This window comes from Brassica napus, chromosome A7 (genome assembly GCF_020379485.1).
Source record: "Brassica napus cultivar Da-Ae chromosome A7, Da-Ae, whole genome shotgun sequence".
Lineage (NCBI taxonomy): Eukaryota > Viridiplantae > Streptophyta > Magnoliopsida > Brassicales > Brassicaceae > Brassica > Brassica napus.
Genome location: NC_063440.1, coordinates 8972000 through 8984718, shown reverse-complemented (window position 1 = coordinate 8984718; position 12719 = coordinate 8972000). Strand labels below are relative to the sequence as shown.

The 12719-nt window shown below is 36.7% G+C and overlaps 1 protein-coding gene across 1 annotated transcript; it reads right to left on the bottom strand.

The window, feature by feature from the left end:
- Positions 1-4346: 4346 nt before the first annotated feature.
- LOC106357877 (cyanate hydratase) lies at positions 4347-6465 on the bottom strand. Its single transcript, XM_013797595.3, has 4 exons — positions 5853-6465; positions 5714-5785; positions 4667-4775; positions 4347-4588 (listed from the first exon to the last, which is right to left on the bottom strand). Exons 1-4 carry the CDS (start codon positions 6122-6124, stop codon positions 4535-4537), a joined length of 507 nt encoding a protein of 168 aa, XP_013653049.1. The 5' UTR covers positions 6125-6465; the 3' UTR covers positions 4347-4534.
- Between the last annotated feature and the right edge of the window lie 6254 nt (positions 6466-12719).

The window sequence follows — 12719 nt, the reverse complement described above, 5'->3', positions numbered from 1 at the left end:
CAGAGATTATTTTTTTTTTTTTTGCTTAACTTAAATTTTAGTTTATATGCTATTTAATTTATTTTGAATGTTTCTCGTACTGTATACATGGACCTTCAAAGAAACTATTGGCAGTAATATATTATTTTCCCCTAAATTGGACCGTCTCTAAATCGTTTATTATACATCCACAATCATATTTTTTTTGTTAATTATAAGGAGGGTCAAGATCTTGAAAGTATTATTTTACTTTTAAAGGGAAAATGTTCAAATTTAATTTAATTTAATTTTATGTTAGCTGTTAGGATAAGTAAACAGAATTTTATTACCTTATTTTGAATAGTCATTTTTGTTATATTTAAGAGTTGAAAACCTAATATAATTAGAAAGATTTAATTTTAAATAGAAAGTGAAGTATGAATTTAATGTATTGATTTCTTTGTAAGGAGATTTAACTTTATAATCAGAAGAAATCAATAATTCATCAAATGACCATATTGTTCTATAGACTAGAATATAATATAAATATTGTATAATAACTATTTGGACAATTTTCTGAGATAGCTATTTTTAAGTTTTTGTCATAAAAATAGACATAAAATGACTAAAATAGCTCTTTTTATTTTAAAATTTTTAATATATATTTATTTATTATTTTCTTAAAAAATTTGAAACTCTATTCCCAAAACTTCACCCCTTAACTCTAAACCCTAAATCTAGATTAGTTAATCATAGGGTAAAAATTTTACCCTTTAATAAAACTTCTTTTAGTTATTTTTCTCAAGAGATATTTTTGTGATAAAAATTTAAAAAATGTTATCTCTGAAAATTTCTTTAACTTCTATTATACTTGAATTACACGTGTTTCGGAAAAGTTTTTTTTTCTGTTACAAATGTGTTTCTCCTTTCTACTTTTAGTTGCTTTCACTTTATGTTAAAATAATTATTAAATTTATTATTTTATATATTAAAAAATATATTTTTTCTACACATAAAATATATTGAAACTTTCTAAATAAATATATATCTTATAGATTTTATACTATATATTACATAAAATGGATTTTCAATCTATATTATCTTATACTAGTATGGTTCGATTTTACTTTAAATGATACATTGATTTGTTGAATTTTATTTTATTTAAAGCTATAGAATTGAAATATAATTTCTCTCTCTCTAGATCTATTCTATATGCACAATAAAATAAACAATATATAGATAAATGTAACACATATACATACAAATAAAAGAGAGAAATGTCTATATGTGTGACAAATTATCATATTTTCAATACATGTGTAATAGTTATTCTACAAATTAACCCTTCTTTATAAAAACCATATTTGGTATGAAATATTTTTTGATTGGTATTTCAGAAATTAATTTCGAACTTTTGGAAGATTGTGTGCAAATTTTAAATCAAATTGATTATTCACTGAGCAAATTCGCAAAGGCGAGCTCATTTGGTATTTTCTCCGCAAAACTCGAGTCACTAGTGAATCGGGGTATTGGACTGGTCTCATTGATTAATCAGCCTAAAATCATCACTTAATTTACAATAATTGACTATTAGAGTATTAGTTATAACCAGATCATGGATATTTGCACAATGCATTCACCCACTCTCAAACAAGCAATCAAAGGACCTGATAAAGCGTGGCATAAACATAAGTATGGGATAACACCTGTTTATTGTTTTCTAAAACTGCTCCATGCGCACAGACCTAATCAAACTTCAACAGTTCAACATGTAAATGACTCATGAAATTAAATAATAAGCTTTGTATCATCTTTGCTGATATCTACGAGCCAATTAGGCCAGATATCCTAAACAGTGTGGCGATTAACTCGCAAATCAATATACAGAAAGATGGCTTATAGATGTAATCAAATCAAAGATATTTAACAGGACTGGGTGACATGACGAAAGTGAAACACCCGTCCCTCCCCATTTCCAACCGGGGTTCCAGGGCGCAGGGTTTAGGACACACATGTCTACTTTTCCGACATCTCCGTGTGTCTTGTTTCTGGTCCCATGAGTTTCAGGTGCATTTCCTTCCTTACCGTCGACATTTCCATTTATAGTTCTGCAAAAAAAATGGGAGAGGGAAAAGAGGGGTGAGTATTAATACTCAGTGAAGCGATTCTAGACCAGTCTCCCCCATGAGCTTTTATACTGCTCAATGCGTAACGAGAACCGACTAGTCGCTACACACATTTCTTAACCAACTATTAAAGTTCATTTCACAAAACAAGCAGTGCAATGAACTCAGTCATCGCTCAATTCACACAATTCGGTTTATTATTTAAGACTCCATTCATCCTATAACTCTAGGACCTACACAGCTCAAGCGGACCAACCCTCCCCTTTCTTGCTGCGTTCCTGTGGAGCCGCCTGCCCTGGTACACTCGGCATCCGGTTCCCTTGGATGTAGTCTATACCCTTTGCAGTGTATTACGGCCCCTTCCCGCCAAGACTCGGCGTGACTCAATCTTACCGGCGCCTCTATTCTTAACCTGCCGTTTTTGAACGCTACGGCCGCCGCGTTTTCCCATACTCCCCACCAGTCCCTCGGTGGTTCGTATACCATTTCTATTCGTTTCCATACTCACCACCAGTTCCTCGGTGGTTCGTATTTCAATCACTTAACTTTTCCTTTTTCTTTTATCATTTCCTTTTCCTTAAACCCTTAGACTCTTTATTACTTTCCTTTTTAGACGCCACCTGTTCTCGGTGTCACACTCAATCCATTTAACAATCATTCATAGTTATCCTACCATTCATCTAACAGACCGGTTAATAGTTCTCTTATTATCCTATGTTCATTTCTTTATAACCATCCTAGCTCTTAAACACAACCACAGATCTTCAACCAATCAAACAATCAATCAATCATCAACACACCAGTTTATTTAGAATCTTAAATCAGTACGAGAGTTCTAATGCAATATGGTCTAACAACCTAACAACAACCAGGATCTACTCAATCCTAGATCCACATTCAACAATATAGAAGAACATGAAAGAGATCTGGGTAGAACACCTCACCTTAGCCTAGATCTGGATCTGGATCTGAGATTAGGAGGTAAGAGAAAACGGGATCTGCGATCTATGACACCACGCGGCCACCACCACCACTCGCGGCTGCTCACGGCGAGGAGAGAGAGACGCGGCCGAGAGAGAGAGAAGGGAACGCGGAGAGGAGAGAGAGAGAGAAGAGACGCGGCGAAGAGAGAGAAGGAGGAGAGAGGCGGCGCGAGGAGAGAGAGAGAGTCGACGGCTAGGGCTTCCAGTCTCCGGGAATTCTCCGCAGGGCTTCGCTTCTAGATTTCTGATGAGAGAAGAGAAGAAGTGGAGGCTTGCTTTTATAGGGGAAGAGATAGGAAAAACCCTAGGGTTTTCCAATTTGGGATGCAGAGGACCCAATAGCATTAAAATTTTAAATGGGCTGGTTTTGGGGTGTTACAGAAAGGCTACATCTTTTAAGCCAAACTCAAGACAAGGACCAGCGAGACGAAGTGCCTCACTGGAACTATACTACTACACAAACCCAAAAACTAAGACCTCTACTAAAAAATTCATGTTAAACATGAAGCATACCAACTCCGCAACTCGGAACTGATCTCTGTATATGAGAGGAGGAGTCTTTGGCGGCCAGTAAATTGGATAAAGTGAGTAAAGCTCCCTGACTAACAAGCCTTCCTTTGGCCTGAAATAACAAAATAATTGTAACAAATCAGTAAGTGTGATCTTAACTAACTCATGTGGCCCTATTACAAACATGTAGGCATCAGTAACCACCTTGACGGCATCAGTAAAATAATTGTCTGCATCTTTGACATAACGGCAACTGAAATGCATCATTTTCTCAGTACATAAGCCATCGTCATCAACAGCCACAGCTAGATTTCCCCTTGCAAGCAAGGGATCATAAAACTATATACAGAACGTTCAACATTAAGGAGATATAGCGAGAATAGTAGAGTAGACTGAGAGCGTGGGTTCTTTAATTCTAATTAACCTTTTTTTTTAATGATCTTGTTCTCAAGACATCATGATAGTCATCTTCTCCGTAATTTATTATTTTACGAATCTTGGAAAGAATTAGCTGTACTGTCATGTTTAGCACATTTGGCTTTCATGGCCTTATCAGTGGGAAGTGCTGACAAACGAGATTCTGCAACAACTTAAAGAGTTTCCCATTGTTTTTCTTAACAACTCTGCATTGACACACAAACCGCCAAGGTTACTTGGAAGAGTCGATGTGAGTAGTCCATGCCACAAAAGCAGCATCCTCTTGATACTCAACTGATATTTAGTATGAAATTATAACTAAATTAAACAATATTGAGTACGAAGCTAGAAATGGTTTCATTGTTTATTTTATTTTATTCACTGTTATTCAACTTGAAACAGCTCGAGGCTGGAATTGCATAGAGTACAGAATAAACAAACACCATAAATATTACAATGTTTACAGCTTTAGACATAAAAGCCTTCATGGATTGCTGCTTACATTCATATGAATCGTTTTCTTCTTACATTTTCATATCATTCGCTTGTACTTCCCTTGAGGTTTAGCCTTGAGACCATATTCTCAGTCCTCTGCAACAAAATGATCCCCAGATTATTCAAAACATTTGTGAATTATCAATAATATGGATTAACAAACGAAACACTAACCTGTTCGGAATGAGAAAGATACTTCCCATCAAGTGTCACGACAACGCGGTTATTACCATCGACTCCTTTAATTTTGTCCACAGAGCAATAGAAGTCTATCGCCGACATGCTAAATACACACACAACAATGTAACAAAATGCTCAGCTATAACAAAAACCACTAAAATAGACTCAAAGGTTTCTAGGTGCATAAATCATTTTGCACCAGCTCTTTTTGCTCTATACACTACTAATTTTAAGCAAGAAACCAGCACTTAATAAGATAATAGCAATCTTATCCGTCAAGAGTAAACTACTAAACAAATAGCACCTTACAATTTCTTCACTAGGGACATTCTACCAACTCAAGAAACTAAACTATGCACATAATAAGAACGAGCAATGGCCTATGGAAGAAGCAAACCAGGAAACAATGGACCAGAAATGAATGATGAGAAACAAAAAGAGGCTGTGTAAGATGATTGGTTGCCTATAGCTATTAGCAAACAGTTTCTATGCAGCAAACAGTTTCTATGCAGCATCCAGATACTAGATATTGAATCTGAATAAAGAAACGGAACATGGTCTAGTTCTAGTTCCAACAAAGTGTTAAAATAACAAGGGCCTAAATCTAAAAAGTGTATATGAACATAACACCAGAGAAGAACACAAATTCGATAAAGCAAGAAACTTTCACTTCAATCCTTAGCAATTTGAACAAAAAAATAAAAATAAACAGATCAAATGATTCTAAACTAGATCATGATCCTTTTGAGTGATCATAAAGACTCAGACTTTACTAAGGGCATAGTGAGAATTCAACCAATACAATTCTAGTGAGAGTCATTTTCATAATCACAACACACGATAAGGAACACCCATGTTGATAAAGCAAGAAACTTTCACTTCAATCATATGAGCATATGAACAAAAAACAGAGGAAATGATTCTATACTACATCAAGATCCTTTTGAATAACCATAAAGACTCAGACTTTACATACTCAGCAACATAGTGATTCATTCCATTCATACCAATACAAGAATACAAAGTATAGTCAAAACTTACATGCCATCGCCGAAATCTTCATTGATGATCTCCTTTATACTCTCACCGAAATGCATCACTGCTTCATTCAACCTATTTAAAAAGCCATCAACTTTAACAAACCCATAAACTAATAAACTTCGTGGCAAAATAAAAAAACCTGTAGACGGTGGGTTCTTGGATGAGGTTTGGATCATACGATCTCCACGGCGGAGACATCATGGCGGCGATGAGTTCTTCGGTCAGAGCAGGTAAGGCTTCACGGAGCTTGGGGACTGTTTCGGGTTTGAGCTGGGCTTGGCGACGGAGCAGCTGAGCCACGTAGACGTTGGTGAGCCCTGTCTCCGCCGCTAATTGACTGTAAGTCTTGCCGGAGGCTGACTTGACGGTGAGAAGGCGGTTTGTAACGCTCTGCTTCGTCGCCGCTTCCATTATTTGACCAAACAAGTTGAGTAATCACTTTTCTCTTCTCACTTCCCTTAGCTCTCTTTCAACACCTTATCAGTTAGGCTTCTTAACCGATCGTTACTGGTTTACAAAAAAAAAAAACGGTTTGGTTCGATAGTCAATTAGTTTGATACTACTCAAAACTAATCAAATTTATTTGACTTTTGTTATAAATCAAGTGATGAATATTTATAACCGGCACGGTCTATAACCGGCCCGGTCTATAATCGACCCAAACCCTAGAGAGAGAGGCGGCGGCAACGGCAAAGAGAGAGAGAGAGAGAGGCGGCTTATGATGTTTGGAGATTAACTCCAGATGCCCCTTTGACTCACGAAAAATGCTCAAATCTTCTATCCATAAAATATAGTTTTTTATTTATTTACTTTAAAATAGGAAAATAGGTTAAATACATCTATAACCCTAACAAAATCACATAACTACATGACCCGACCACTCAAATCCGGCCCACCCAAACACATACGGGTATAACCCTTTTCCTAAACCTAAACTCCGCGTTTGGACAGAAAAGAGAGAAAAAAAAATTGTCGTTCTCTCCTCTCTTTCTCCTCGTGTTCTTTCTGATTTCCAGAAACTCCCGGCTTCATCGTTTCTTCTTCTTATTCTTCTCTTCTTCTGTTCTAATCAAGACTTTATCTTCTGAATCGACATCCTTCATTCTGGTAAGTTATTTCTTGACCTTGATTTCCTTGTATTTTGTATTTAGGTCAGGTAAAATTTGGGGAAAACTTGTAAATTGTTGTCGAAAAGTTTGGTAGGATCTTAGTAAGCGAGATTGTGGTTTGAAATTGGGGAAAACATCTTGAAACTGTAGAATTGGTATAAATTGAAACAAAAACCAAGAGCTCGCGATTTTTATGAGTTCTTTCTTACTGGATCCAATTGGTTTTCCTGGTTTATTGTTTGTGATATGAAACCGAAATCTCTTTGACTGTTAGGATAAATGTAAACTGAAATGGAGTAGGTGATTTATTGAGTGAATGTAAGGTTTGAGATTAGGCAAAGTAATATTTCTAGATTATGCCTAAATGTGTGTTGTTGTGTTGTTTTTGGATGTTCAGAGGAAGTAGATAATGGCAAGTAACCTTGGAGGAAAAAAAAGACTACAAAGAAAAGTGGAAAATCCACAACAGCTCCTGTTGCTGAAGAGCTATCAGACGAAAACAATAGTGATGATATGTGTGACCCCCCTTCTGAGGTATAATATTCTTTTGGTTTTAGTTGAATAAAGTGTCACTGGTTGTGTGTGTATTGGTTTTATTTTAATTAAGTGCTACTGTTGTGTATTAGTTTTGAATTGAAGATTTATTGATGTTGGTAGGAGTAACTGAGTTGTTGTGATTAACATCTTGTACATGGAATGAAGGGCCTAAAAAGAAAGTGTCCATCTACTGGAGGTGGAGTCTCCAGTAGAACTAGAGCTAGAAAGGCGGTATCAAATGGGAATGAGCCGGTTAGAGAAGAGAGTAATCCAGTGAGTGGAACGACTGTAGTTTCGCTCTCACTTGATACCGAAAGTGAAGGCATGTCTGCTGTTTCTTCCAAGGTAATTTTTGCATTCATTTTAATCATTCATTTTATTAGTCTTACTAGTAAAAAATGACTAATACATATATATTTTGATTGCAGGAAAGACAACCACCACAGCCCCTTGAAATGTATTTCAAGAACACACAGTACCTGAAGACTTGCAAAATTCAGACCAAGTGCCGTGTGAAGAACACAGTTGATGTGATTAAGGAACTTAAGGAGGAGGTCGGCTGGTTCACGAGCCATCCTCAGTTTTGTCATTTCTTCCACATGCCTGATGAAGAATTCCTGACGCTCCAAGAAATGTGGATGTTACTGCTGCACACCATTCGCATTGAAGGAGACGATGCTGCATGGTTTGGGGTGAATGGTGTGACCATCCGCTACTCTATGAGGGAGCATGCCCTCATCTCTGGTTTGGACTGCCATGAATATCCGAGTGGACATTTGAAGCTCGGGGTACTAAGTTTATGTATTATTACTTCGGTAATAAGAAGAAGATCATCATAGAAGATGTGAAGCAGAAGCTGCAATCTATGGGGACAGCATGTAATGATATATTGAAGATGGATGTCCTGTTCTTCCTTGGTCGGGTTATCAGAGGAACGACGAAGGATTCTGCAGCATTAGACCCGTTCATCTTAAGGATAGTGGACGATTTTGATGTTTACAGAACATTTTTTTGGGGTCGTCTAACATTTGAGGATGCAATAAAGGAGATTAAGCATGTAATGGAGCTTCTGAAGGGTGAAGGGCACCATGCAACCGGCTTTAATGGATTCATAATTCCATTAGAGGTAAAGCATACAATTTAGCATTAAGTGAAATTTTTGTTATTTATAACCGAAAATCTGACACTATGACACTTCATCTGTGTAGGTTTTGGCTTTTGAGTGTATTCCTAAGCTGGGAAAAAAATTTGAATCTCTTCAGACGGCGCCAGTGGAGATTGTCCTAGGATGTGCAAAAGTCGGTTTACAAAGAGTAGCATGAAGGGCTATCCTTTGGAAGATATATATGCTGCGGTTGGAAAGACAAAAGTATATATTTATTTCATTTAATAGAAAATAGCAGAATATTTAAACTGATATTTCTGAATGTTTTATTTTCATGTTATTAACAGTGTGTTGGTTCCAACGGTGAATGAGGAAACTTTGCTGGCTCGTATCATTGATCCGGAGCCAGAGTATCACTGTGAGGGTAGCACAAGTGATAGGTGGAACTACTGGCTAAATGTGAAGCATAAGAAGATTTGGTGGAAAGAACTTTATGAGTCAGATGTTGCTGCACGAAAGTTTACAAAGACGAAAGACAAAGAAAAGGTGACGATTGTAGAAGGTTCATCTTCTAATTCTGGTTTGGACTCGATGTTGAAAGGTGTGGAAGAGAGGATTCTGAAGGCCATGGAAGAAGGATTTTCTGGAATTAATTTAACGGTAGAGACAAAGCTGGAGGCTATGAACTTGAGGATGGGTAAACTTGAGAAGAACCAGTGAGTTTTGAAGAAAAAGGCTAAGAAAATAGAAGACAAGTTGACTTCTATTGAAAGCAAGGGAAATGATGATGAGGAATATAGATAGTGGAATGATTTTGATTATGGTAGAGATCATGGAAAGGATAGAGAGATGGCTGAGGCAGAGAAGGATAAAGAGAAGGCTGAGACAGGGAAGAAAATCAGTGAGAAGGGTGAGGAAGATGAAGAAAACAGTGGGAATAATGAAGAAGACGAGGAAAACAGTGAGAAGGGTGAAGAAGAGGAAGACCAAGAACCTGAAAAAGACAAAGAAAACAATGACTCTGTTGAGAAAGGCGAAGAATACGTGGAGTAATCATATGAAGAAAATTCTCTGTTAAGGCTTCATGAAAGAGTGAGAGTACAAGTAGAAGAATTTTGGAGGACAATTGATGATGAGTCTGAGGCTGAGAAAGAGGCTGAGAAAGAGGCTGAGGAAGAGGGTGGGAAAGAGGGTGAGGAAGAGACTGAGAAAGAGGTTCAAGAAGAGAAAGAGGGTGAGGAAGAGGGTGAGGAAGAGGGTGAGAAAGAGGCTGAGAAAGAGGTTCAAAAAGAGAAAGAGGCTGAGAAAGAAGAATCCAAGGGAACTCCTACTTCTACCGGAGTAATAGTCATTACACCACGTGGTAGAACTAAGGCAGCTGCTGCGAGGAAAGCAATCTCTATATCACCAGAGATTGTTGTGGTAACAGGGGAAAAAAACAATGAACAAGAAGCCATGGTAATTGAGCAAGAAGCTATTCAGACTGAGATTGCTGAGCTAGCTGAGAAAGAGGCTGAGGTAGAAGCTACTCATACAGTGCAAGAAGCTATTCAGACTGAGATTGTTGAGAAAGAGGCTGAGGTTACTGAGAAAGATGCTGAGATAGCTGAGAAATAGGATCAAGATGTACATAATCGTGGCAAGCTCCGAAATATCTAGCATTATTTACCCTGCACATTGTCGGATTGAGGGGACATTACTTTAGAGTAAGCGATGTAAAATTTTACGTTGCTTATTGTTTTTTTTTGTTTTTATCGCTGCCACTTGCTCAGGATTTGACCGGTGGGATGTATTTTTCGGTGGGTTGCTACGAATTTGATACGGTATGAAATCGTAGCTAGTTGCTACGTTCATTTTCGTAGCATTCCGTAGCAAAATTTTGCCACGTTTTGTTTTCGTAGCAAAAACGTAGCAACGTTTGCTACGATGGTACTACGTTTTGCCACGTTTCCTATTGTCGTAGCAAATGCGTTGCAATTTCGTTTCTTTTTCTGATTTGCTACGAACTCATCGTGGCAGTTTCGTTGGTATGTGTTTTTTTTACTAGTGTGTGGATGAAGAGGAGGAAAAAGCAGAGAAAAGTGACAAGAATCCTGATGTCGATCAAGATGTGGAGGAAGAGGAGGAAAAAGCAGAGGAACGTGAAAATAATCTTGTGGAGAGTCCCTCTGAGAAACATGCTGAGCTAGCTGAGAAGTCAGTTGAATCTGATGTCGATCAAGATGTGGAGGAAGAGGAGGAAAAAGCTGAGAAAATTGAAGATAATCCTGTGGAGAGCCCTGCTAAGAAACAGACTGAGCTAGCTGAAAAGTCAGTTGAGGTAGAAATAAAGACTATGTGCAAGCCTAGGGTCAAGGTCATAGCAGTGCAGTATGGCATTCCCAGAGCTGAGAGACTAGCAAAAATGAGAGCTGAAGCTGAAAAAAGAAAGCTAAAGCTGATGGTGCACCTAAGAAGAAAGGTAGGCCGAAGTAGACTGAGGCTACATTGAAGCCATGTACGCCGCTGCCGGAGAAGAGAAAAGGTGAACCATCACGGTGGGTGCAGTCTCCTTTCGCTAAGGAAAAGACTGATGAGCTAGAAGTGCCAAAGAAGAAGCTTAAAATAAAAACCTAAAATGCTTATGTTATGTATATGTATTATTCAAGTTAGGATGTTATGTTTCTGCCTAAAATGCTTTTCTTGAACTTGTTAGGATGTTATGTTTCTGCTTTTGGATGTTATGTTATGTTTCTGGATGTTTTATGTTTTTTAAACAGGTGTGGTAACTCAAAATTACAGGGAAAACTCTGTTCAAAATTTTGGAAAAATACTTCAAAATTTTGAAAAATATACTTTTTAAAATTTGGAAAAATACTCTAGTTTACAAAATAATTAAAAACAGTTTACATGTAAAATGCAAACCACATGTAAAATGTGCATGGATAAAAAATGCACATGTAAAACGTGCAGCCGTCATATATTTTGATATTATATTTTGATTACACTTAGTAATTCTTGGTAAGCTTCAAGGACTTAGTAATACTACCTTACACATAGTAATCTTTTGGTAATTTTTAGGTTTATCTAGTAAAACTCTGAGAAAATGAGCTTTTTTGTAGTAAAACTGATGTTTTTACATTATAATAATCATTAAAGAAGACATTTTCAGGAAGCATTTGCCAGGAATACGTATTTTTAAGATTTTTCTTACTATGGTCTAACCATTCATACAATAACAATGAAAGTTAAGAGAGTTTTTTTAAGAAATGAAAAGATTTTTTTTAAACTGCTGAACTAATCATAAAAAATAGTCTTAATATATATTTAGTAAGTAACTAGTCTACAAATTGATAATAATCATAAAATATATATCGATTCTATATACTAAACATAAATACTCATACTAATATATATGTAGTCCAAATAACACATAGCAATCTTAGTAGTCCTAGTAGTTCAAATAACACATAGTAATTCCAGAAATAAACGTAGTCCAAATAACACAAAGTGTGACTTCAACTGAGGGTCCTGCTTCTCTTTCGGTGGCATTCTCATGCATCTCAATGTCTTCGTAAAGTGTGAGCACACCACCAGTACCTTCATTATCAGTTGCATCCTTCTCAGTACCTTCTTCATCACCACCCTCTGTCTCAATAGCCTCTGTATCAATAGCTTCTGTATCAGTAGCCTCTCTATCAGTAGCCCATATTTCAGTAGCCTCTCTATCAGTGGCCTCTCTATCAGTAGCCCCTCTTTCAGTAGCATCTCTATCCGATAGACTGCCATAGAAATCAGTGTCATCATCCATTTTGTTGAACTCCACATGTAGAACACTTCTACAATTCTCTTGATTTACTTGCATTAGATAACCAAAAACGTCTTCATCTTCCCAGATATATGATGGCTTGTTCGAATACATTACCATTGGAAAGTAACTAATCTTCGCTTCCATCTTATAGTTATCTACCTTTATCTTTCTGCAAATACGCTCAACCAAAACAGAGCGTGTGATTCAATCCACTGATTTCTTCAACACAATAGTGTGAATTTCATCTTCCCCTTCACCATCTCGCGAAATCCATTTCATTTCAGCCTCATCTTTAATATAATATCCTCCATAATCAAAACAAATGATTGTACAATGCGGATTTTGCATTTTCCTGAAATAAAATGAATTATAATTAGAATTAACATTATTAAGAAGTTTAAATTTATTTCCCACGTAATATTTTACTGTTAGCATTCTTACTATTACTAATTTTTTTCAATACTA

Excerpts from the sequence above, each read along its gene's own strand:
- LOC106357877 (XM_013797595.3), bottom strand. The coding sequence starts at position 6,124 with ATGGAAGCGGCGACGAAGCAGAGCGTTACAAACCGCCTTCTCACCGTC. Across the intron at positions 5,786-5,852 it reads CAAGAACCCACCGTCTACAG|GTTGAATGAAGCAGTGATGC; the intron begins GTTTTTTTATTT and ends CTTTTTAAATAG. Across the intron at positions 4,589-4,666 it reads ATCTTTCTCATTCCGAACAG|AGGACTGAGAATATGGTCTC; the intron begins GTTAGTGTTTCG and ends ATTTTGTTGCAG.